The sequence below is a fragment of the Schistocerca gregaria genome, chromosome 5 (genome assembly GCF_023897955.1).
Source record: "Schistocerca gregaria isolate iqSchGreg1 chromosome 5, iqSchGreg1.2, whole genome shotgun sequence".
Classification (NCBI taxonomy): domain Eukaryota; kingdom Metazoa; phylum Arthropoda; class Insecta; order Orthoptera; family Acrididae; genus Schistocerca; species Schistocerca gregaria.
Window position 1 is genome coordinate 16,109,772 of NC_064924.1, and position 27,694 is coordinate 16,137,465.

Below are 27,694 nucleotides of genomic sequence, written 5' to 3' on the forward strand. Positions count from 1 at the left end.
GAAGATAGAGTAAGTGAAACTTCGTCAGGAAAAAGAAAGTATGACTGGACGGAGAATCATCCTGTGACGAAACGACACCGTTTTGTGAACACATTTAGCGGGTTAAAGGTGGACTTCGAAGAGTCAGCAAGTCATTTAGATTTCTTTTTGTACTTCATGTCCACGGAATTTGTTTCTGCCATTTGTACACAGATCAATAATTATTATAAATTTATTACTGAAAAAATGACGACAGTGCCCAGTAGATTAGCACGCTGGAGGCATATAGAGCCATCAGAATTTTATTGTTTCCTAGCATGTTCTCTGCTTATGCCTAGAAGTAAAAAGTTAGAAGTGAATGAATATTGGTCGACAGATTCTTTGCTTCAGACACCAATATTTTCTAACATAATGGCCAGGGACCGGTACAAATTGATTCTGCGTTTATTGCACTTCTGTGACAATTCCACCGCGTCTCAAGATATTCTTGTAAAGATACGTCTCATTGTAGGTCACACAAGAAATAAATTCCGCGAGGCAGTAGTACCCTTTGAAAACCTAGTGATCGACGAAAGTTTGCTACTTTTCAAGGGAAGGCTCCGATTCAAGCAGTACATACCAAATAAACGTAGTCGTTTTGGCATTAAAATTTTCGTCCTTTGTGACGTAGAAACGAATTATATTCTGGATTATATTATCTACACTGGTGCTGCCACGGAAATAGAATCTGGAAATTCTGATTGGGGAAAATCAGGCGATGTTGTTGTGAGTTTGTTATTGCCATACCTCAACAAAGGTCATACCATTTATTTGGACAATTGGTACTCGAGCCCAGAATTATTTCTATGGCTCCACAAAAAATGTACAAACGCCGTCGGAACAGTACGAAAAAACAGGAAACATCTACCACCGTTACCAGACAAGCTGAAAAAAGTGGAAGTACAGTTCAAATCTTGTGGAACATTAATGGCACTAAAATGGATGGACAAGAAAGAAGTGTGGATGCTTTCGACCGTAAATGGACCAGAGTTTGTGGAGACACAGAAGAAAGAACATAGAACAGGCCAAAACAAATTGAAACCCACCTGTGTCGTCAGCTATAATAAGTCAATGGGTGCAGTGGATAAGACAGACATGCTATTATCTTCTGTACAGTGCATCCGAAAGACACTGAAGTGGTACAAGAAAGTATTCTTTCATTTGACTGACTTGTGTGTGCTGAACGCAAAAACTGTTTTTGAAATACAAAAGCAACAGAAGATACCACTAGCGAAATACCACTTGGAGCTAATCCGTCAATTGCTTGACAGATTTCATAGTCAAACGTGTAAAAGTGCGATCCCACGGACAACCAAAGAAGAAAGCCCTTTCCGACTGCAGAATAAAGAGGGACATTATCCAGGGTTCCTCGTAGCAACGGAGAAAAAGGAGATTCCCCAGAGACGCTGTGTAGTATGCACTGCTCATTCACAACGAAAAATGACACGCATAAGATGCAAAAAGTGCGATGTGGCTCTCTGCATGGTGCCATGTTTCGAAAATTACCACACGCTAAAGAAATATTAGCACGTTTTAGTAACTTTGTACGTTTCAAATAGATAAAAGTAAAAAATAAAAAAATAAAAATAAAAAGCAGATGATGATGATGAGTCCCATACTCCGTTTACCGAGCGTAGGGGAGCGACGCGGGAGACCCGCGCCGCCATACTAGGCAAGGTCCTAGTGGAGGTGGTTTGCCATTGCCTTCCTCCGACCGTAATGGGGATGATTGATGATGATGATGAAGACGACACAAACACCCAGTCATCACGAGGCAGGTGAAAAATCCCTGACCCCGCCGGGAATCGAACCCGGGACCCCGTGCTCGGGTAGCGAGAACGCTACCGCGAGACCACGAGCTGCGGACAAAAAAAAGCAGATAAAAGTAAAAAAAAATGGTTTTTAACTCAGCCAGCGGCAGTCCAAAGCCTGCGTCGAAAATGAGGATGGGAAACCATTAAAGTAAACCGTACTGAACGTGACGGGCTGAAAAAGAAGACAGCGAGCTAGAAGAAGGTAGGCGTTTACTATCCAATTTCTTACTGTGGAGAATCGACTTTAGGTTTTAATTACAAACGAAGGCAAGGGCCTATCGCAAAATGAGTTATGCAGATATATTCCTTGTTTAACTTTTAGTCCGATTGCATGACAAAATTAGGTTTTAAATTTCTGTAATTATTATCTATTTAAGACCGTAGTAAGAATATTGTTCGAGATTTGGGCGTTTTCGCTACGCACAACTCTATTTAAAACTATATATCTTGAAATACATTCATGTGATGATAGTGGAATTTTAATATGTTTTAGGCACATACATCGACGGTGTAAATCTCTAGTTAGAGGATTTTGGAATTACTATTAAAAAAGTTCCTATCATTTTTCTAAACCAACCATTTTTCAGACCATAATAAACATATAACTGAAAGTGTTGGCTATTTTCGAAGCTCTCTTTCGTTGTTATCAGAAACTATAACCAAAGTGACCATACAGAGTATAGTGTTTTTTTAAGGCGCTGCTGAACAGTGGTTCTGTGCACGCGGCAACACGCGGGAAGCCTGCGGCGGCCGTAGCCTGCAGCGGCCACAGGGCTGCGACAGCCGCCGCCGGCCAGGCGCGCAGTGCGCTCGTCCCTGTCACCCGGCCAGGCAGGCAGGACGCTCAGCCTTCCAGCCGCGAAAGGGTTAAGGCAACCGTAGGACAGAAGCAGGCGAAGGCTTCGCATATGTCACTGAGGAAAATATGTTGCAGACCCTTGGAATTAATTTCGTTCTCAAATATTGTGCCGATCCTGCTGACTAAATTCTAGTATGAATCGATATTGATGCAACAAACTGATTTTGTGGGAGCCAGTTTGCACCACTGGCCTACGAGACACACAAGGCAGTACCCAGTTTGACGGCTTCGTGCGGCATTCGACTTCTGAAGAAAACACGAGAGCATGGAATATGAAATCGGCTTTGCGATGGGGTTAGGGAGCTCCTATCAGATGTGAAAGAGCACCTATAATTGAGAGAAACATTCACAAGTAGCATCAGACACGTCGCTGAGGATGTTATGTGACCACTTCTGTTCATAACATACGGGCATTCCCACCTAACTCTGCTACCTCATGTATCGTCCGAAACCAAAAAAGTTGGAAAAAATGCAACGGCCCAGGGATGCACCTATGTCAGGACCTCACTCAATGAGCAGGAATGTACAATCCGTGAGAGTAAACAAACAGCACTTTCATCACAAGTTACATTTTGAAACTTTTTTAATCACTCATGTAAGAGAAAACTAGAGGTGCAGATAGTGACAGAAGACTTGTTTTCATTATTCTAAGCCTCATAGCTTATTAAATATACAGACTTCAATGATTGGTAACGGACCCACAGTCTCGCCGTAATTCGCGGAAGAAGTGTTGCCAATAGCAGGCTTCTGGACAGTACATGCAACCCGCATTACGGCATTACGACCGAAACTGTGGCACCGTTTCCATTATTTAAAGAGTAAGTCATGGGTGACCGACTCGCAGAACGCGGGCCGCGTACGGCCCAAAGTGAGTACCAACACAATCATCAAAACTATCACAAAGAGAGCATCTATCACACGATCGCTAAGAAAATTTCCAAACATTTCCGTTTATGTAAACTTCCTATAAACAATCAGCTAACTGAAACACCCGCCGCACGATGCTATTCTGTCTTTTGTCCAGTTATCGTTACTGTTAAGCATACTATGTGTGGCCCAGAAATATTCGTCTAATGCCACTGTCGTCCTGGTAAGCTAAAAGATTTGACAACGCTGGTCCAAGTTTTCCAGAAAGTTTAACGTTTAGAGCAGTGAAACCAAGTCTGTCATCATTAATAGTAAATCTCGTTTTCATTTTAGTAGAAATATGTCATAAATAACCCATTTAAGAGAAGGTAACAGTGTGTTGAATGTGGTGTTTGTTTAGGAAAAGGAAATGTGCATTGTTGCCTATTGTGTGAGCCTCTGAGATACGTGCATCCCTGCCCAGTTGCATTTTTCACATTTTGTTTCACTCCGGAAATATATGAGATGGCAAATTTAAGCGGCACACACTGGACATACAGGAGTTACTGCAGGTCGATTAGAAACACAGCCTCTGATTGCCTCAAAACAGATGAATAAATATATCCTCTGCATTGCTTTCATTATAATTTACCGAAGTATCTTGATAGTATAACCAGTATTTTATTTTAGTCCACCATACAATGAATTTAGTTTATCAATATTAACACGAGATACGACTTTATATGATTTATTACCTATATTACATGTATTATTTACAACATATTCCACGCACGGTGCCAGAACGCAGTGCTTTGTTGTAAAAACCCACTCAACATCTCATCAACGCATTCATCTTCAGTGAGATCAGTTACTATTAAAGAAAAGAAAAATATCTTGAGATAATGCATTGAAAAACACTGCCTAAATTCGAATGGTAATGACAACAAAAATGTGACCATTTAAACTACACTCCTGGAAATTGAAATAAGAACACCGTGAATTCATTGTCCCAGGAAGGGGAAACTTTATTGACACATTCCTGGGGTCAGATAGATCACATGATCACACTGACAGAACCACAGACGTATAGACACAGGCAACAGAGCATGCACAATGTCGGCACTAGTACAGTGTATATCCACCTTTCGCAGCAATGCAGGCTGCTATTCTCCCATGGAGACGATCGTAGAGATGCTGGATGTAGTCCTGTGAAACGGCTTGCCATGCCATTTCCACCTGGCGCCTCAGTTGGACCAGCGTTCGTGCTGGACGTGCAGACCGCGTGAGAAGACGCTTCATCCAGTCCCAAACATGCTCAATGGCGGACAGATCCGGAGATCTTGCTGGCCAGGGTAGTTGACTTACACCTTCTAGAGCACGTTGGGTGTTTCGGGATACATGCGGACGTGCATTGTCCTGTTGGAACAGCAAGTTCCCTTGCCGGTCTAGGAATGGTAGAACGATGCGTTCGATGACGGTTTGGATGTACCGTGCACTATTCAGTGTCCCCTCGACGATCACCAGAGGTGTACGGCCTGTGTAGGAGATCGCTCCCCACACCATGAAGCCGGGTGTTGGCCCTGTGTGCCTCGGTCGTATGCAGTCCTGATTGTGGCGCTCACCTGCACGGGGCCAAACACGCATACGACCATCATTGGCACCAAGGCAGAAGCGACTCTCATCGCTGAAGACGACACGTCTCCATTCGTCCCTCCATTCACGCCTGTCGCGACACCACTGGAGCCGGGCTGCACGATGTTGGGGCGTGAGCGGAAGACGGCCTAACGGTGTGCGGGACCGTAGCCCAGCTTCATGGAGAACGTTGCAAATGGTCCTCGCCGATACCCCAGGAGCAACAGTGTCCCTAATTTGCTGGGAAGTGGCGGTGCGGTCCCCTACGGCACTGCGTAGGATCCTGCGGTCTTGGCGTGCATCCGTGCGTCGCTGCGGTCCGGTCCCAGGTCGACGGGCACGTGCACCTTCCGCCGACCACTGGCGACAACATCGATGTACTGTGGAGACCTCACGCCCCACGTGTTGAGCAATTCGGCGGTACGTGCACCCGGTCTCCCGCATGCCCACTATACGCCCTCGCTCAAAGTCCGTCAACTGCACATACGGTTCACGTCCACGCTGTCGCGGCATGCTACCAGTGTTAAAGACTGCGATGGAGCTCCGTATGCCACGGCAAACTGGCTGACACTGACGGCGGCGGTGCACAAATGCTGCGCAGCTAGCGCCATTCGACGGCCAACACTGCGGTTCCTGGTGTGTCCGCTGTGCCGTGCGTGTGATCATTGCTTGTACAGCCCTCTCGCAGTGTCCGGAGCAAGTATGGTGGGTCTGACACACCGGTGTCAATGTGTTCTTTTTTCCATTTCCAGGAGTGTATAATAGAAGAGATGTACTTACATACAACATTCAAATCGCTAGTTACTTCAAGTGATGTTACCTTGTGGTAAGTGACATATATTGCCATAAGGAACATGGGATTTATTGAAATATACAAAAAAAATTGCCAGCTCTTGCTCTTCCAAAGAAGATTCGCTCAGTCTGCAGGTGGCGCACAGAAATAAGGGTGGAAGATATTTGTAACGAAACTCATCGGTGTAGGGAAAACCTAGCTATCACCGACATATGTGTGATGTAAGGCGGCCATCATAATTAACATCTTCTCGCGCTGTCGTAATGTCTCCTTGTTGATCACTATGACAAAAATGAATATAGTAGCTTTGAGGCGCCAGTCAGATACGATATCGGGGTGGGGGTGGGGGGGGGGCGGCGGCTTTGAGGACGAAACCCGGCTGTGGGCCTGCGTGCAGCTGGTAAGAGCTGCAGCTGCAAGCTGGCCAGAGACGCTGAGAGCAGGCAGCCGACAAACATGGCGAGTACGCTCCTCCTGAAAAGACTGTGGCGGTAACAGCGGGACCAGCTCTCGCAGTCCTCATTCCGTCGATCCCACCAAAAATTGTGGTACGCGAATATATTGGCTCTCTTTTGATACAGGACATTGTAGCTCCTTTTACCCAGTCTCTCTTCGTAATGTCGCCATCATACTCAGCAACTCCCTGTCACTGCCACTGTTAATGTATATCTCTCCTTTTTTGCCATTAGTACTTTATCATGTCTGTCTCTCCCAATGTCATTGTCCTTAATCCTCTCATTCACTCTTCCTCACAACAGTTTCCTTTTTTGTCACTTCCGCTGTCTCTTTGTTCCACTGTCATTGTCTTTGTCCATTCCTTCTCTCTCCCTTGTGTCCTTTTTCGCTTACTGTCGATTGTCGTTCTCCTCTCCGCACATGTCCTTGAAGATAGTTTGCTAGAGGCTTGACAACTTGACTTGGAAACTATAAGTTGAGGATGGGGGAACGTGAGTAAATTTTTTTCGTGTGAAAGTTCGCCGGTGTGGAGAGGTCCAGAACAACCCTTCAGCCACCTCTCTCTTTCATTTCTACTGTCTACTCTCTCATTTGCTCCCATTGTTAGTATATCAACATAACTTTCCATTACACCTGTCTCTCACTTGCCATCAGTATCTCCTCTCTCTATGGCTCATTGCTATTCTTTCCATCCATTTGTCTTTCTCTTTCACTGCACATTCACTCTTCCACCATCAATATTCCATTCTCTCCCTATGGCACTGCATCTTCTACCGTCTCTCTCTCTCCACTACTCCCACAACTCTCTTTCCGCAAAAAACGGTCAAATATGTTCGCATGCCATAAGTTTTGATGATAAAGGCGGGGACTAGAAATAAGGCACCTGGTTCTCTACTTTCCTGTTAGAATCGTTTTCACAGGAGCAATTCAACCTTTTTTTCTGCTACCTTACGTGCATTTTTTAGCTGGTTCCCGTCTTTGGACAGTGGCAGCAGGGAGTGCTGCTTATACCCACACGAAAAAAAAAGTTTTGGATCACCTCGGTTCCAAGAGTTCCGGAACCTATACAGAAAATTGGAACAGAGATCAACATAAACCTCATTTCCGCCTTTTTTTATTGTTTATGAAACTATACATTTCATGTTGTACCACCATACAGTGAGACCTTCAGAGGTGGTGGTCCAGATTGCTGTACACACCAGTACCTCTAATACCTTGCAGCATGTCCTCTTGCACTGATGCATCTCTGTATTCCTCGTGACGTACTACCCGCAAGTTTATCAAGGCTCTGTTGGTCAAGAATGTTCCACTCCTCAAAGGCGATTTGGCGCAGGTCCCTCAGAGTAGTTGGTGGGTCACGTCGTCCATAAATAGACCTTTTCAGTTTCTCCCTGGCATGTTCGCTATGATTCATGTCTGGAGAAAACGCTGGCCACTCTAGTCGAGCGATGTCGTTATTCCGAAGGAAGTCATTTACAAGATGTGTACGGTGGGGGCGTGAATTGTCGTCCATGAAGACGAATGCCTCGCCAATACGCTGCCGACATGGTTGCACTATCGGTCGAACGATAGCATTCACGTATCGTACAGCCGTTACGGCGCCTTGCATGACCACCAGCGGCATACTTCAGCCCGACATAATGCCACCCCAAAACAGCTGGGAACCTCCACCTTGCTGCACCCACTGGACTGTGTGTGTAAGGCATTCAGCCTGACCGGGCTGCCTCCAAACACGTCTCCGACGATTGTCTGGTTGAAAGCGTATGTGACACCCATCGGTGAAGAGAAAGTGATGCCAGTCTTAAGCAGTCCATTCGTTATGTTGTTGTGCCCATCTGTACCGCGGTGTATGGTGTCGTGGTTGAAAAGATGGACCTCGCCATGAACGTCGGGAGTGAAGCTGGGCATCATGCAGCCTACTTTGAACAGTTTGAGTCGTAGCACGATTTTCTGTGGCTGGAAGAAAAGCAATTTTCAACATGGTGGCGTTGCTGTCAGTGTTTCTCCGAACCATAATCCGAAGGCAACAGTCACCCACTGCAATAGTAGCCCTTGGGCGGCCTGAGCGAGGCATGTCATTGACAGTTCCTGTCTCTCTCTATCTCCTCCATGTCCAAACAAAATCGCTTTGGTTCACCCCGAGACTCCTGGACACTTCCCTTGTTGAGAGACCTTCTCGGCACAAAGTAACAATGCGGACGCGATCGAACCTGCGGTATTACCGTCTAGGCATGGTTGAACTACAGACAACACGAGTCGTGTACCTCCTTCCTGGTGGAAAGACTGGAACTGATCGGCTGTCGGACCCCCTCCACTAAATAGGCGCTGCTCATGCATGGTTGTTTACATATTTGGGCGGGTTTAGCGACATCTCTGAACATTCAAATGGACTGTGTCTGTGATACAATATCCTCAGTCAACGTATTTCTTCAGGAGTGCGGGGAACTGGGGTTATGCGAAACTTTTTTCTATGTGTGAACAAAACGAATTCAGATGTGAGTAAAGTTTTGACAGTTAATGTAAGTACTCCGACACACTGAAATACATTCACACGTATAATCAACAGATAAATGTCCCTAATACAAGGTAAAAACAGTATCATCTCTCATTCATCTAAACTTCGCTTTAGACTACTTTGCATAAAAGTACATAATTACTATAGCCTATACCAGAAGATAGAGCATAGCAAAAAGTACGGTATTTCATTTGCAAGTACAAAGGAAGTCGGACAAGAAAATAATTTTTTTGTAACCTGCCGACCTCGCAGTTCGACATCATTTCTGTGTCAAGGCTACCTGTATAGCCATGATATGACCAATATACAGAGACAGCACGTCATAAAGCATTACTGGTGAAAATGTGTGGCATAAAACATGGTTTCATGAGGTTACAATTCTTTCGGCAGATAATATGGAAGAAGTTGTGAGACATCAACATGACAAACAGATGCCCGAATCAACATGGTTCAAATGGTTCAAATGGCTCTGAGCACTATGAGACTTATTTGCTAAGGTTATGAGTCCCCTAGAACTTAGAACTACTTAATCCTAACTAACTTAAGGACATCACACACATCCATGCCCGAGGCTGGATTCGACCCTGCGACTGTAGCGGTCGCGTGGTTCCAGACTGTATCGCCTCGAACCGCTCGGCCACTCCGGCCGGCAATGAACAGGAGCTTGTAGACTGTGGAGTGGTGTGCCTAAGAGTGCTACGGTCTTTATGTGCAGACTCGGCTGCGTGGAGCCATGTGGAGCAGCTCACCAGAACGGGGACTCCCCGCAGCTCGCAGGAGGTGGCCGGCCTCGCCAGCCAGCCATTGGCCGCTGAGGGTCTGCGCCTGCGCGTTCGCCGCCTGTCTCTGTGCAGCGCTCACTGTGGCGGTGGAGCCGTCGCCGCCTCAGCACGGTGAGTGAGCGGCCTGCAGCGTGCAGCGTGCGAGGGACGGGCCTGCTTGCCGCGCGGATGTTGTACATCTGTGTATGTGACTTACATTGCATATATGAATATATAAAAGTCTCTGCGGGTTTACGCTGTACAGCCCTACAGATGATCTTATCAGTGGTATTCAGCTGCATGACTTATCTTTGGTCCCAAAACATGTTGACAGGATTTACTGCATTGCTCATTCTCGCTTCACATTACCACACTAAACAGCAAAAATAAGAGAGTAATTGCCCTTATTGCTTTTAAAACTAATGTGTGTCAGTTTAGTAAAGGAAATAAATACCAACAGGTCGTTTGCAACATATTTTTCTCAGCCAGCCTTATCGAAATCACCACCCTTAGAAATAGTGCGGAATCTTATTTTCCCTATGTGTCTGTACTAATAAGCCACGTATCTGACAATTTACGTGTTGTTCTGAATGTTCCTGAGTCACGCTTTAATTACGCCCTCTCTTCATTCCCGGTCCTGTGGGCTGTAGGTAGATCTCGATCTCACAGTGCGTCTTTTCAGACACTTAGTAAGCAGTAAACCACCGATTCCTTAAGGAACCTAACTTTCCTGTATGAAACAACCTCAAGCTTCTCTTTACAGCACTTAAAAGTGAATTAATACGTTAAATATTTGAATTAAGTACCTAATCTAAAGAAAGTTACAAAAATTTTGAAATTGTGTTTAAAGTTTACTCAGAGTAGATAAGTGCGCTCGTTATCGAATGTAGATGACTGCTTTCCACACACCTAGGTGTTCATGATGTCATTACTCCAGAACTATGTGTTTGATTTACAATGATAAAATTTCGTAAGGACATCCAGTGCTATGTCTGGATAGTGTCCGCTAAATATGTTGCGAATAGAGTTAGTAGCGGACAAGCAATAAATTAAAACGTCCTGTAGGATGCGCTAGTTTTTTGCGTATCTCAATGTTAATGACGACATACTCTGAGCTGTGTATCGGAGAATGATATTCACACATCAAAAAAAGGTTTCCATCATCTCGGTGACTAGAGTTCCGGAACCTGTACAGAAAATTGGATTAGAGAGCAACATAAACATCATTTCTGTCCTTCCCATTGCTAATGAAAACCACACATTGCATGTTGTACCACCATACAGCCAGACCTTCAGAGGGGGTGTTCCAGATTGTTGTACACACCGGTACCTGTAATACCTTGTAGCACGTTCTCTTCCACTGGCGCATGCCTGTATCCATCGTGGCATACTGTCCACAAGTTCATCAGGGCATTATTAATCCAGATTGTCGCACTCCTCCTGGGCGTTTCGGCGCAGACCCCTCAGAGTAGTTGGTTGGTCACGTCGTCCATAAGCAGACTTTTCAATCTATCCCAGGTATGTTCGATTGGGTTCATGTCTGGATAACATGCTGACCACTCTAGTCGAGCGATGTCGCTATCCTGGAGGAAGTCATTCACAAGATTTGCACGATGGGGTCGCGAACTGTCGTTCACGAGGACGAATAGCTCGCCAATATGCAGCCGATAAGGTTGGACTATCACTCGGAGGGTGGCATTCACGTATCGTACAGTCGTTACGGCGCCTTACATGAACACTAGCGGCGAACGTCCGCCACACATAATGCGACCCCAAAAACGGCAGGGAACCTCCACCTCGCTGCACTCGCTGGACACTGTGTCTAAGGCATTCAGCCTGACCGGGCTGCTTCCAAACAGGTCTCTGACGTTTGTCTGGTTGAAGGCATATGCGACACTCATCGGTGAAGAGAACGTGATGATAGTCTTGAGCGGTCCATTCGGCATGTCTTTCGTCCATCTGTACCGCGTTGCATGGTGCCGTGGTTGCAATGATGGACCTCGATATGAACGTCGTGAGTGAAGTTGCTCATATCGCAGCCTATTGTGAACAGTTTGAGTAGAAACACGACGTCCTGTGGCTGCAAGAAAAACATTTTTCAACATGGTGGCGTTGCTATCAGGGTTTCTCCGAACCATAACCTGTAGCTAGTGATCTCCACTGCAGTAGGAGCCCGTGGGCGGCCTGAGCGAGGCATGTCACCGACAGTTCCTGTCTCTCTGTATCTCCTCCATGTCCAGACAACATCGGTTGGGTTCTCTCCGAGACGCCTGGACACTTTCCTTGATGAGAGACCTTCCTGGCACAAAGCAACAATGCGGTTGCTATCGAACCGCGGTATTTACCATCTAGGCATGGTTGAACTACAGACAACACAAGCCATATACCTCCTTTCTGGTGGAATGACTGGAACTGATCGGCTGTCTGACTCCCTACGTCTAATAGGCGCTGCTCATGCATTGTTTCTTACATATTTGGGTGGGCCTAATGACATCTCTGAACAGTCAAAGGGACTGTGTCTGTGACACAATACCCAGAGTCAATGTCTATGTTCAGAAGTTGTGGGAACTGATGTAAAACTTTTTTTGATGTGTGTAATTTAGAAGATGGATAACAGTGCTATATGTGAATTCTTTCTGCAAAATTTGCTGCGGATACGATTTTTAGTAAAGAAGAAATAAATGAAAATGTCTTGTCTGATGCGGCAGTTTTAGTCTATAAGCAGCGATGATGTATAAGGCGAGGACTTTTCCTCAGTTTTTATGGAGGGCCATATCAGCAAGAAAAAGTTTTTAAACTTTTGAAATTATGTGTAAAGTTTATTGCAGATCGCTAAGTACTGTCATTCTAAATACTAGTTGTATATAGTCTGGGTACTAACACACTTTGTGCTGTGCATCCTTTTCGCCCCCATCCCTCTCTAGACAATAAGTAATACGTGTGCTTGGTTGAAAACAGTGAACAGATTTAGGTGGGAGAGTTGAACATTCTTGTATACATATATCTGTACACGAATACATCCAGTTTTTTAATTATAGACATTCATCCCAACAGCTATGTGATGGTGTAGAACAAAAGTAAATGACCGGCCTGGGGGATGTTTCCAGAATAAGATTTTCACTCTGCAGCACTTGCCCGCGAAAGGCAAATGGTCCCGAGTTCGAGACTCGGTCGGGCACACAGTTTTAATCTGCCAGGAAGTTTCATATCAGCGCACACTCCGCTGCAGAGTGAAAATCTCATTCTGGAAACATCCCCCAGGCTGTGGCTAAGCCATGTCTCCGCCGTATCCTTTCTTTCAGGAGTGCTAGTTCTTCAACGTTCGCAGAAGAGCTTCTGTAAAGTTTGGAAGGTAAGAGACGAGATACTGGCAGAAGTAAAGCTGTGAGTACCGGGCGTGAGTCGTGCTTCGGTAGCTCAGATGGTAGAGCACTTGCCGGCGAAAGGAAAAGGTCCCGAGTTCGAGTCTTGGTCGGGCACACAGTTTCAATCTGCCAGGAAGTTTCATATCAGCGCACACTCCGCTGCAGAGTGAAAATCTCATTCAGCTAAAAAATAATGTTGATGGACATCAAATCTTTCCAGCATCAAATACAAGAACTCACACACACGTGATACATTTTTTCACAAACTGCTTCTTCCAAGAGGGAAGAGTGGCTACGAGCAACTATAGACACAACTTATTATGAACACAAAATAGGAAATCTTCAACAATAAATGGAAACGACAAGAGATTAAACCTTTTTTATATATCTTGTTTAAATCCTGTATTTAATATCAATGTGAACACAATAAAACTAATTGAACAAAACTTTCTGACGTACAAAACACAATCTGCATCCAATATTAATGAAAGAACTATAACCTTCAGAGCAATCAATTCCCAAATTTACTTCCAATTTGCAAAGGAATTTAATTACAAATGATGGGCTTCCATTGGGATCCCCAATATCAGGAACGTGGGCAAACATATTCATTAACTCTGCCGCAGTTGGATAAGCAGCTGCAGCAGCATGTCGTATACTCCTAGCTCAATCATTTGTTACATAGTTTAATTCTTAATTTATTTGCGTGTTTTTGGTACTTGCATTGTTTAATTCATAAATTTCGGGCGTATTATAGTATTTGAGAGTTGTAGCATCGCGTTTTTAGTACCTGAATAGTGTAAACTCGCGTAGACTCCTTCCGCCGCCAAGCAGTTTGTCAGCAGTGCGCAAGTAGCAGCATTACTGCATTTACTAGGCACTCTTGTATTTTAATAACCGTTTAAATTTTGTGTCGATTAGTTTGTGCTCTCTGTAGATTGGTTCAGACGTTCTTTGCACAATAGCTTTTAGCGTGGATAGGGACTGCAACTCCTGTGTTCGGATGCAGGCTGAGTTGTCATCCCTTCGCTCCCACCTTCACGCAGTGTTGGCTTCGGTCACACAGCTTGAGGCTGTTGCCAATGGGCATCACTGTGGGGGTCTGGATGGGGGTTTGTCGGGGACAGCAAGCTCGTCCCACGCATCTCCCGATCGGACTATGGTTCTGGCTGCACGGGATACTGCCCACATTGAGGCTGATTCCTCACCTGTGGTAGAGTGGGAGGTTATCTCGAGGTGTGGCAGCGGGCGAAAGACATTCCGGAGGGCTCAACGGAAAGCCTGTCCAGTTTGTCTGACGAACCAGTTTCAGGCTCTGTCTCCGGATGATACTGATCTTCGGCCAGAGATGTCTGCTTGTCCTATTCCAGAGGTTGCCCCTCAGTCTGCAAGATCCGGGCAGTCGCGGAGGGTGGGCTTACTGGTAGTTGGCAGCTCAAATGTCAGGCGCGTAATGGGGCCCCTTAGGGATATGGCAGCAAGAGAGGGGAAGAAAACCAATGTGCACTCCGTGTGCATACCAGGGGGAGTCATTCCAGATGTGGAAAGGGTCCTTCCGGTTGCCATGAAGGGTACAGGGTGCACCCATCTGCAGGTGGTCGCTCATGTCGGCACCAATGATGTGTGTCGCTATGGACGGAGGAAATCCTCTCTGGCTTCGGGCGGCTATCTGATTTGGTGGAGACTGCTAGTCTCGCTAGCGGGATGAAAGCAGAGCTCACCATCTGCAGCATCGTCGACAGGACTGACTGTGGACCTTTGGTACAGAACCGAGTGGAGGGTCTGAATCAGAGGCTTAGACGGTTCTGCGACGGTGTGGGATGCAGATTCCTCGACTTGCGCCATAGGGTGGTGGGGTTTCGGGTTCCGCTGGAGTCCACTACACGCAGCAAGCGGCTACACGGGTAGCAGAGGCTGTGTGGAGTGGACTGGGCGGTTTTTTAGGTCAGATGGCCTCGGGCAAGTACAGAAAGGGCAACAGCCTCAAAGGGTGCGGGGCAAAGTCAGGACATGCGGGGACCAAGCAGCAATCGGTATTGTAATTACTGTCGAAGCTGCATTGGTAAAGTATCGGAACTTCAAGCGCTGATAGAAAGCACCGAAGCTAAAATCGTTATAGGTACAGAAAGCTGGCTGAAGCCAGAGATAAATTCTGCCGAAATTTTTTCAAAGGCACAGACTGTCTTAAGAAAGGATAGATTGCATGCAACCGGTGGTGGCGAGTTTGTCGCTGTTAGTAGTAGATTATCCTGTAGTGAAGTAGAAGTGGATAGTACCTGTGAATAATTATGGGTGGAGGTTACACTCAACAACCGAGCTAAGGTAATAATTGGCTCCTTTTACCGACCTCCCGACTCAGCAGCATTGGTGGCAGAACAGCTGCGAGAAAATCTGGAATACATTTCACATAAATTTTCTCAGCATATTATAGTCTTAGGCGGAGATTTCAATTTACCAGATATAGACTGGGATACTCAGATGTTGAGGACGGGTGGTAGGGACAGAGCATCGAGTGACATTATACTGAGTGCACTATCCGAAAATTACCTCGAGCAATTAAACAGAGAACCGACTCGTGGAGATAACATCTTGGACCTACTGATAACAAACAGACCCGAACTTTTCGACTCTGTAAGTGCAGAACAGAGAATCAGTGATCATAAGGCCGTTGCAGCATCCCTGAATATGGAACTTAATAGGAATATAAAAAAAGTGAGGGAGGTTTCTCTGTTTCGCAAGAGTAATTGAAGGCAGATTTCAGACTACCTAACAGATCAAAACGAAAATTTCTGTTCCGACACTGACAATGTTGAGTGTTTATGGAAAAAGTTTAAGGCAATTTAAAATGCGTTTTAGACAGGTACGTGTCTAGTTAAACTGTGAGGGATGGGAAAAACCCACCGTGGTTCAACAACAAATTTACGAAACTACTGCGGAAGCAAAGAGAGCCTCACTCCAAGTTTAAACGCAGCCAAAATCTCTCAGAAAAACAGAACCTAAACGATGTCAAAGTTAGCGTAAGGAGGGCAATGCGTGAGGCGTTCAGTGAATTCGAAAGTAAAATTCTATGTACCGACTGACAGAAACTCCTAGGAAGTTCTGGTCTTACGTTAAATCAGGAAGTGGCTCGAAACAGCATATCCAGACACTCCGGTGATGATGATGGCTTTGAAACAGAGAATGACACGCGTAAAGCTGAAATACTAAACACCTTTTTCCAAAACTGTTTCACAGAGGAAGACCGCAGTGCAGTTCCTTCTCTAAATTCTCGCACAAATGAAAAAATGGCTGACATCGAAATAAGTGTACAAGGAATAGAAAAGCAACTGAAATCACTCAACAGAGGAAAGTCCACTGGACCTGACGGAATACCAGTTCGATTCTACACAGAGTACGCGAAAGAACTTGCCCCCCTTCTAACAGCAGTGTACCGCAAGTCTCTAGAGGAACGGAAGGTTCCAAATGATTGGAAAAGAGCACAGGTAGTCCCAGTCTTCAACAAGAGTCGTCGAGCAGATGCGGAAAACTATAGACCTATATCCCTGACGTCGATCTGTTGTAGAATTTTAGAACATGTTTTTTGCTCGAGTATCAGGTCGTTTTTGGAAATCCAGAATCTACTCTGTAGGAATCAACCTGGATTCCGGAAACAGCGATCGTGTGAGACCCAACTCGCTTTATTTGTTCATGAGACCCAGAAAATATTAGATGCAGGCTCCTAGGTAGATGCTATTTTCCTTGACTTCCGGAAGACGTTCGATAAAGTTCCGCACTGTCGCCTGATAAACAAAGTAAGAGCCTACGGAATATCAGACCAGCTGTGTGGCTGGATTGAAGAGTTTTTAACAAACAGAACACAGCATGTTGTTATCAATGGAGAGACGTCTACAGACGTTAAAGTAACCTCTTGTGTGCCACAGGGGAGTGTTATGGGACCATTGCTTTTCACAATATATATGAATGACCTAGTAGATAGTGTCGGAAGTTCCATGCGGCTTTTCGTGGATGATGCTGTAGTATACAGAGAAGTTGCAGCATTAGAAAATTGTAGCGAAATGCAGAAAGATCTGCAGGGGATAGGCACTTGGTGTAGGGAGTGGCAACTGACCCTTAGCATAGACAAATGTAATGTATTGCGAATACATAGAAATAAGGCTCCTTTATTGTATGATTATATGATAGCGGAACAAACACTGGTAGCAATTACTTCTGTTAAATACCTGGGAGTATGCGTGCGGAACGATTTGAAATGGAATGATCATATAAAATTAATTGTTGGTAAGGTGGGTAACAGGTTGAGATTCATTGGGAGAGTCCTTAGAAAATGTAGTCCATCAAGAAAGGAGGTGGCTTACAAAACACTCGTTCAACCTATACTTGAGTGTTGCTCATTAGTGTGGGATCCGTACCAGATCGGGTTGACGGAGGAGATAGAGAAGATCCAAAGAAGAGCGGCGCGTTTCGTCACAGGGTTATTTGGTAACCGTGATAGCGTTACGGAGATGTTTAGTAAACTCAAGTGGCAGACTGGGGGATGTTTCCAGAATGAGATTTTCACTCTGCAGCGGAGTGTGCGCTGATATGAAACCTCCTGGCAGATTAAGCCATGTCTCCGCAATATCCTTTCTTTTAGGAGTGCTAGATCTGCAAGGTTCACTGGAGAGCTTCTGTAAAGTTTGGAAGGTAGGAGACGGATACTGGCAGAAGTAAAGCTGTGAGTACCGGGCGTGAGTCGTGCTTCGGTAGCTCAGATGGTAGAGCACTTGCCCGCGAAAGGCAAAAGTCCCGAGTTCGATTCTCGGTCGGGTACACAGTTTTAATCTGCCAGGAAGTTTCATATCAGTGCACACTCCGCTGCAGAGTGAAAATCTCATTCTGGAATCTGAGTTTTGTCAAATTCGCTTATCTCAAAGGTCTTCCCCATTTGCAACCCATATCTGCTCTACGGCGATCCACCTTCCGTGCTGCTCCGCTGACATACGTTCGTGCCCGCGTGATGCCACCTGAGATATCCAGAATCGCAGTGGGCAGTGGTCATAATGTTTTGGCTTCTGTTTCACAGAGGAAGACTGCACTGTAGTTCCTTCTCTAGATTGTCGCACAGATGACATAATGGTAGATATTGAAACAGACGACAGAGGGATAGAGAAACAATTAAAATCGCTCAAAATAGAAAAGGCCGCTGGACGTGATGGGATACCAGTTCGATTTTACACAGAGTACGTGAAGGAACTTTCCACCCATCTTGCAGCGGTGTACCGTAGGTCTCTAGAACAGCGTAGCGTTCCAAAGGATTGGAAAAGGGCACAGGTCATCCCCATTTTCAAGAAGGGAGTCGAACAGATGTACAGATCTATAGACCTATATCTCTAACGTCTATAAATTGTAGAATTTTGGAACACGTATTATGTTCGAGTATAATGACTTGTCTAGAGACTAGAAATCTACTCTGTAGGAATCAGCATGGGTTTCGAAAAAGACGATCGTGTGAAACGCAGCTCGCGCTATTCGTCCACGAGACTCAGCCGTAGAGACGGGTTCCCAGGTAGATACCGTGTTTCTTGACTTCCGCAAGGCGTTCGATACAGTTCCCCACAGTCATTTAATGAGCAAAGTAAGAGCATATGGACTATCAGACCAATTGAGTGATTGGATTGAGGAGTTCCTAGATAACAGAACGCAGCATGTCATTCTGAATGGAGTGATTTCAGGTGTGCCACAGGGTAGTGTCGTAGGACCGTTGCTATTCACAATATACATAAATGATCTTGTGGATGACGTCGGAAGTTCACTGAGGCTTTTTGCGGATGATGCTGTGGTATATCGAGAGGTTGTAACAATGGAAAATTGTACTGAAATGCAGGAGGATCTACATCGAATTGACGCATGGTGCAGGGAATGGCAATTCATTCTCAATGTAGACAAGTGTAATTTGATGCGAATACATAGAGAAATAGATCCCGTATCATTTACCTACAAAATAGCAGGTCAGCAACTGGAAGCAGTTAATTCCATAAATTATATGGGAGTACACATTAGGAGTGATTTAAAATAGAATGATCATCTAAAGTTGATCGTCGGTAAAGCAGATCCCAAACTGAGATTCATTGGAAGAATCCTAAGAAATGCAATCCGAAAACAAAGGAAGTGGGCTACAGGACACATGTTCGCCCACTGCTTGAATACTGCTCAGCAGTGTGGGATCCGTAACAGATAGTGCTGATAGAAGAGATGGAGAGGATTCAGCGGAGAGCAGCGCGCTTCGTTACAGGATCATTTAGTAATCGCGAAAGCGTTACGGAAATGATAGATAAACTCCAGTGGAAGACTCTGTAGGAGAGACGCTCAGTAGCTCGGTACGGGCTTTTGTTGAAGTTTCGAGAACATACCTTCACGGAGGTGTCGAGCAGTATATTGCTCCCTCCTACGTATATCTCGCGAAGAGTCTATGAGGATAAAATCAGAGGTTAGAGCCCACACAGAGGCATACCGACAATCCTCCTTTCCACGAATACGAGACTGGAATAGAAGGGAGAGCCGATAGAGGTACTCAATGTACCCTCCGCCACACACCGTCAGGTGGCTTGCGGAGTATGGATGTAGATGTAGATGTAGAAGTGTACTGTGTTGCTCCTGCTTACATCTCAAGAAAATAGCACGTAGGTGAAACTGGGTAAATACGAGTCAACGCACAGAATTAGTTCTTCTCGTGGAGCATTGGTGACTGTAAGAGGAAAGGGCGGATATGGCAGTGGTAGTCAAATAACCCCCCCGCTTGGTGCCGTTATGTAGCTTACGGAGTTCAAATGTAGACCCTAGTTACCGGAGCAGTGACGCTGTCAGAGAACTTTTGCAGCACCCTCGGTGCAGCTGTGAAGTGCGCGGCCGTTGCTGCGGTGACAGTGCTCGCCGTGTTGCAGAGGAGGGCGGCGGCGAGCAGAACGCGAGCTCCGGGGCGGCGGCGCTGCTGGTGGCCGCCGCGCTGGACGACGGCCTGTCCGACCTGCGGGACCTCTTCTGGCCGCTCAACGACTCCTGGCTGCTCGACGGCTTCGACGACTTCGACCACGACCACTTTGAGAGCGCCGGTCAGTACACGCGCGCTGCCTGCCACGGGCGCTGCCGTCTCTTTACACAGAGGTGCCACTGTTTTTGTTGTGGTCTTCTGTCTGAAGACTCGTTCGTTGCACCTCTCCCTGCTACTCTATCCCGTGCGATCCTCTTCATCTCCGAATTATACTGCCACCTGCATCCTTCTAAATCAGTGTTCATCTCTCGGTCTCCCTCTACGATTTTTACCTCCCCCCTCTCCCTCATTGATGTCTCAGAACGTGTGCTATCAACGGACTCCTTCTTTTTGTCAAGTTGTGCCACTAATTTCTTGTCTCCCTGATTTCATTCAGTACTTTCTTATTAGTTAATCTACCCATCTAATCTTCGACATTCTTCTGTGACGCAACATTTCAGAAGCTTGTATTCCCTTCTTGTCTAAACTACTTATCGTCTATGTATCACTTCCATACATGAATGCACTCCAGACAAATACTTTCAGAAACGACTTCCTGACGCATAAATCTATGTTCGATGGTATACTTCGGCCATCGTCAGTTATTTTGCTTCCAAAATTGCGAAACACATTTACTACTTTAGGTGTCTCGTTTCCTAATCCTTAATTTAATTCGACTACATTGCATTATCCTTGTTTTTCTTTTGTTGATGTTCATCTTATATCCTTTTTTTCAAGACAATGTCTATTCCGTTGAAGTGCTCTTCCAACTCCTTTGCTGTCTCTGACAGAATTACAACGCCATCCGGAAACATCATAGATTTTATTTCTTCTCTCTGGACTTCAATTCCTACTCCAAATTCCTCTTTTGTTTCCTTTACTCTTGCTCGCTCAGTATACAGACTGAATAAGACTGGGGATAGGCTACAACCCTTTCTCATCATTTTCTTAACAACTGCTTCCCTTTCATGCCCTCGAAACTCGTGACTGCCGTTTGGTTTCTGTAATTTCCCTAAATCGTTTCAGGCAAATGCCGGGATGGTTCCTTTGAAAGGGCCCGGCCGATTTCCTTCCCAGTCCTTCCCTAATCCGAGATTGTGCTCCGTCTCTAACGCCCTCGTTGTCGACGGGACGTTAAACGCTAATCTCCTGCTCTTCCTCCGTCTGGTTTCTGTACAAATTGTGACTCGCATTTCGCTCCCTGTGTTTTACCCCTGCTGCCTTCAGAATTTCAAGTAGAGCGTTCTACTGAAGATTTACAACAGCTTTCTGTAACTCTACAAACGCTATAAGCGTAGGTTTGCTTTTCCTTAACCTATCGTCTAAGATAAATCGTAAGTTCAGTATTGCCTCTCGTCTTTCTACATTTGTCCAGAATCCAAATTGATCTCGCCCGAGGTCGGCTTCTACCAGTTTTTCTACTCTTTGGTTAAAAATTTGTGTTAGTATTTTGCAACCACTATTTATTAAACATGTATTTGGATAATTTTCACATCTGTCAGCAACTGCTTCCTTTAGAATAGGGATTATTGCAAGGTCTCGTATGGTTCTGTAATTGTTCTGGTCACTTTTCACGTGAAATGCAACCATTAATTCCCCCTCAATTTTCTAAAATAAATGTACCTAATACGTAGGTAGCCACTGTGACCTAGAAGTTCAGAGACTGAAAAATCAGAAATTATGTACAGCTCAATGATAACATACAGTGTACACCATTTTAAAATTTCCACTTATAATTCAGTCAACGAAGACCATAAAAGTTCGGATGATGGAAAAACTATGAGTAGTCGAAAACGTTTGTCGGATGTTGGGAGGGAGTGGTGATAGCAACATCGTAAAAACCCCTACCGCTGAGGTGTTCAAATTTTCCCTCCTTACTAATCGGTTAACAGCGTAATATGACCGTTATAGCGCATGTCTGATGAATGTGATTTTCGATGAAGCTGTCGTCGTCGAAGAAACTTGATCCATTACTGGAGAGAAGTGTAGAAGAAGTAGTTACAGTGAATAACATATTCTACTCCTGCATTTTCTAGTTATTTCGAGTTTGCTCAGGGCAAAGAGTGCATAACAAAACTAACTGAAATAATACAAAAATTCATTAACACAATTAACCAGATTTGATTCCGTAAGGAACTCTCGTGCACAGTGACCGCAGACTGTAAAAAGGACAGGCACACAGCAATCAGTCGCAATTCTATTAGACTTTTTTACTCTTTCATATCTAAAGTTCGGCTTTACATAACCATCTTCAGTGCTAAAATACAACTACAGCATGATAATTAATTCACCTTACACAGGGCAGTAACTAAAATACTGTCTTATCCAACACCAGCTGTTCGTTCTGGTCAACATACCATTTGAGTTATAGTCCAACAAACGCGAAGCAACAAATGTCAGCATGCGATCGTACTGGTGTACAGGCACAAGAGAACTGAGGTCATAGTTTACAGCAAGTGCAGCAGGCTTAGTTTACGCCACGTAGTTACAAATTTACTAGCAGAGTTTCACTTCAGTACAGTAGTTTAGAGCCCTTTTCTCAATATCTAAAATCATTAAACATATTTGCATATCACTCTGAAATATTCAAGAAACACCAACTTTCAACGTGCTTGCTCATACCTTAGTGTTGAAGCGATCCACCAAAATCTATGCAAAGTGTCATTAACAGGTTCACACAACTGTCTTACACAAAATTGTTACATTACTTCAGAAATAAAAATGAAAGAATTAAAAAGATTTTGTTGAAGATCGTCTGGCCCTCTGGTTCTTAGTGCACACACGGCTCCCTCTCGGAGGTCGGGTGTCAACTTGTTGCGCAAGACTAAGAAAGGCAGGTCGGCGTACGTTCTGCATGTCATGAAGACACGCTGCCGTCTGGGGCCACCTGGCATCCACCTGCTCAGTGAGCGGGCGCCGGTCTTGGCAGCTCTTCGACATGTCCTGCTACGAGGCTAGGGACGTCACGACCCAGGACCGATCTATTACGGGAATTTCAGTCTGCCCTTAAAAAGACAACACCTGGCTTCGCAGTACGTGGAATCATGACTTATTATTGTTAGTGGATCGTTCAGTGTTCCATTTTGTTGGTATTAAGCAGTGCTATATACATTTTACCAACAAAAAAGTAAATCACTATTGTAATTTCAGTCTTAAAGGCTGGGTGTAATGGCAGCTTGTTTGAATGTCTTCTTATAAACAGCGTAACGCAGTTGGATATACGTCATAGTTTATGTATGTAATTTTGCCTTTGTACTATTCATTAAATGTACCTGGTTAAATCAGCCTTGTTATGTTGTCTTAACTGTTCTTCATAAGAATTGTAAAGTCTTTCGTATTTCGTTTATATTAAATATTTAGCGTATCACTTAACGACTATGAAATGAGTGACAACGCTATGTTTTAGCCTTTGGTGGATTTCAAAGTGATATGTAACTTCTTCAACAAAATCTACTTAATTTTTTATTTTTTATTTCTGAAGTGATGTAACTGTTTTGGTTGAGGCAATTGTATTAACCTCTTAACGATACTTCGCATAGGTTTTGCTTGATCACTAATATATGAGTAAACACGTTGTAAGTTGGCATATGTTGACTATTTAAAGTAAAATGCAAGTAAGTTTGCTGATTTCTGATATTAAAAAAGGGGTTTTAAACAACTGTATCCAAATGAAACTCCGTTAGTTAATTTATAACATACAGAGCGTTACTTGCATTACATGACGTAAACTGAGGTTGCTGTACTAAACTACCATCTCGGCCTCCTTGTGCCCACACGCCAGTCACGTGATATACTGGCACCTACTGCCGCGAATTTGTTGGATTGTAACAAATGGTAAGCTGACTAGAATGGGTAGTTTCTGTCGGATAACATGGTGTTTTACTTCTCGTTCTACGTAAAGTAAATTGATTCTTATTCTGTAATTTACTTTTGCTTTAGCACTGAAAATGGCTATTTATAGCTGAAATCTAGATGTGACGAGGTAATAAAATTTAATGGCATTGCGACTGAGTGCCGTGTGCCTGTCGTTGCAATTAATAACACGGTCGCCAGCCCAATGCGTGCTGTCCTTGCATTATGTGATCGATAAAGCGGACGACTATGAATACGTAACCGTTTGGGTGTTCGTGAGGCAACAGTAGGTTGTCACGTGTTTGTGGAAACACGATACTTTACGAAATAGCAATGAGTAAATAAAGTTTTATTTCCTTGATACTCATATATGTTAATTTGAGAAGGTTTACTGGAGGTGACTTATTTGTTACGACAATAATTTAGGTAACCTCAGATTAATGTTTACTTACGTGCGCTAGATTCCTGGATGTGGTAAGCTACCGACTTGGGGTATGTAATTACTAAGAAAATTTATGGAATGAAAGAAGTAACTGTTGGTTTTCAACAGACTGACAGAATGGATACCTGGTGTTGGATAACACGGTGTTTTACTTATCATTTTGTGTAAAGCAAATTAATTCTGATTCTGTAATTTCATTGTATTTTAGCACTGAACATAACCATTCATAGCCGAATGTATATATGAAAGACTAGTAAAATCTAATTGGATTACGAACCAAGACAGAACATGACAACATTATTACGATGTACACATATATGAAATACGTGAACTTGATTTCTACTTTTCTTTGATTTGCAGTTGCCAGAATTACTTAAAATTTGAGTTACTTGAATTTACGTTGTCTTCACACAGTTATCAAGAATGAATTTTACGTTGTCTTCACTCAGCCACCAATAATGAACTTAGGACTAAATATTATTGAACAAAACTGGTAATGTTTTGAGGCCTCATAATTAATTACTATCAAATATCTTTTATTAAACAAAAAACTGACAGTGATATTCTTTTAATAATTTTCTTTTAACTATCAAACCAACGACACCCAGGTATTCAATAACTGGGAAGGATTGGGACCCCGGCCGGCCGGAGTGGCCGTGCGGTTCTAGGCGCTACAGTCTGAAGCCGAGCGACCGCCACGGTCGCAGATTCGAATCCTGCCTCGGGCATGGATGTGTGTGATGTCCTCAGGTTAGTTAGGTTTAATTAGTTCTAAGTTGTAGGCGACTGATGACCTCACAAGTTAAGTCGCATAGTGCTCAGAGCCATTTGCGTCATTTGATTGGGACCCTAAGTAGGTGACAATGAGTCTGGTGAATGACAAGACCAGGTTACTACTTACAATACTTATTATTAGTATAAAATTGACTGCGAATGTCACTTGGTGACGCCTCACAAAGTTTCTAACGTGAACGAAAATAAAACAGCTTGACAGTTCGTTGCTGACGTGAAGCCGCCGTCTTTGTTGTGGCTCTCACTGCTCCATGTAATTCGCAATGGCCAGTTATGAGGCAGGATCGCGATGTTACTGGAGCCACTCCCTCACACCTGCCACCGCGGTCACGCTTGGGACAGCTGTGCCTCACACAGGCGCGGTCACTCTGACCTCTCAGTCTAAGGCGTGCTCTGCTCTGACGTCACACTGACGCCCAGAGACAACGCTTCTACACAAATCTTTACATTCAGCCACCGATATTGCTTTTCCTAACTTTCCCTACAGGCATCAACGCAGCATAAATAAATCATAATAAAAATTAAATTATACAGGTGACAGCATGTATCACAGTTCTAGTTAATAAATAACACCGGAAGTTTTACAAAACAAAAAAGGTACATCATATTTACAATAAACATAAATGACAAAAATGTCAGGTTTGCGTCTGCATTATAGTGGCACAGTGTGAGCGTGGGTGTGTTGGTGGGCACTTCCAAACCTCACATTTTCATGTGGTTCTTGAAAAATTCTCAGAACCTGGCTTGTAGCGAGAAATTTACCAAGTGTGAAATTAAAACACATTCAATTTCCTACAAAATTGCTCCTATTTTCCTCTATGGCTAATAGTTTCCGCTTTGCAGAGGATGGAAAACGCAATTGTTGAAAATTGTGTTTTGGTGGTGTAAAATCTGTTATTGCTGTCAAACGGAGAGGTTTAAGGACAAATATGAAACGTGTCTACCACATCTGAGTACAGTCAAATCGTATTAATGGGTAAACTGTGTTCTTAAGCTGTTACGGACTGGACGTATGGGGGTGGGGGGAGGGTAGACGCGTGGGGGGAGCCAGGGCCAGGATTGCGGTCATACAGGCTCCCTCCTCGTAGGTCTGCAAACTGAAGGGCGGGCAAGTGAGTCGCAAGACTTTGCTATAGGCTGTTTCCCTATTAATTCCGATACTTACGCAAGACGTATTATAAATCACTGGTGACGCAGTAAACAGATGTGGCCGTGAGGTGTTTTGTTTTCCATAAAGTGCGTTAACACTACATGGAATACAAGTTACTAATAATACTCACGCAACAAATGCATATTACTAGAATCCACACAAATCTCTGCACACTGTTCTACACTGCTAGAGAAGAAACTGATTCTTAGTCATCCTGTACAACAACTTTAATGTTCTTCCAGGAAAGATATCTTCCCTCATCACGAACGCTTCTCCATTTTGGGTTTGGAAACAGACAATACTTGCCCAGGAATTCCTGTCCTCTTCTGCGAGTAGAGAAAGTAACCGTACTGACCTCTTGTTTATGTCTTTTTTTTTTCCTTTACTGCAGTTTTTCAGTCAATTGCTGTGTAAGACGGCTCAACAGTTGGAGCTGTCAATTGTCTAGCACAGTGAATGGCGTGCCCCGGGTGTGACTTGCTCTCAGTTCGTATTTGACTCTGTCTCCATTATCAGAAAATGGAATGCTTTTCACAGCATGAGGGTATCAAGTGCAGCAATCCAGCTTCACCTCTCCCGACATATTAAGAGATTAAGATGCGGAAATTCGCTCCCTTTGCAACAGTACTACGTTACCTAAGGCGTTATGGACCTTGAAATATTTCTACCCAAGTCGATCAATGCATTACAGCAAATTACTGTTCTACACTTGAGAGTAATCAGTCCTGTTCCATTAGATATAATCACGCTCACCCTACAATATGTGCCTTCTCTCAGTGCTGCACATCTACAAGCACCGCAAGTTCCTCAATGCAAGGAATTTATGTAGTCTACCAGCGACACAACTAATTGTTATGAGAAATGTGGTAACTTTCTGTTCACTCTTTAATTCACCACCAGGTGACTACAACATGGTTACGCCCCAGTCCCCTTACCACCAACACCGTGCAGCCTACTTACAACATCACGCAAATGAAACACTATAATGAAACATGTACAGCGTGACTGAGAATCAGTTACCCCCTTGTATCAGAGCGCAGGGCACTGAGATCTACGTAAATTTTGTCCATATGCATATTTTGCGTTATTGTTATTAGTAAGCCATAACTGTATTCCATGTAGCGTTAACACACTTCGTGGCAAATAAACATCTCCTAGGCATGTCTGTGTAGTACGTCGCCAGTGAATCATAAGGCGAAGTGTAGAAGTGTCCGTATAATCTGGTGAAGTACCCTGTAGTTGTGACGTAGTGGGATAGAGAGAGTGGAGAATTGCCTGGTCGATCTTCAGTTCGCAGACCTCTGAGGGAGTGAAGTGCATGACCGCAGTCGGGTGACCTGTCCTCAACCACTCCCCCCACGTTCTCTACCCCATCATACACCTACAATATCAT

General features: G+C 44.3%; 1 protein-coding gene across 1 annotated transcript in view; it reads left to right on the forward strand.

The window, feature by feature from the left end:
* The window catches only part of LOC126272749 (lachesin-like), a 398,134-nt gene that overhangs the window by 265,369 nt on the left and 105,071 nt on the right, over positions 1–27,694 (forward strand). Inside the window, exons 3-4 of the mRNA XM_049975849.1 lie at positions 9,649–9,826; positions 19,980–20,147. Coding sequence (XP_049831806.1) covers positions 9,667–9,826; positions 19,980–20,147 — 328 coding nt within the window. The 5' untranslated portion in view covers positions 9,649–9,666. The remainder of the gene's footprint in view (positions 1–9,648; positions 9,827–19,979; positions 20,148–27,694) is intronic.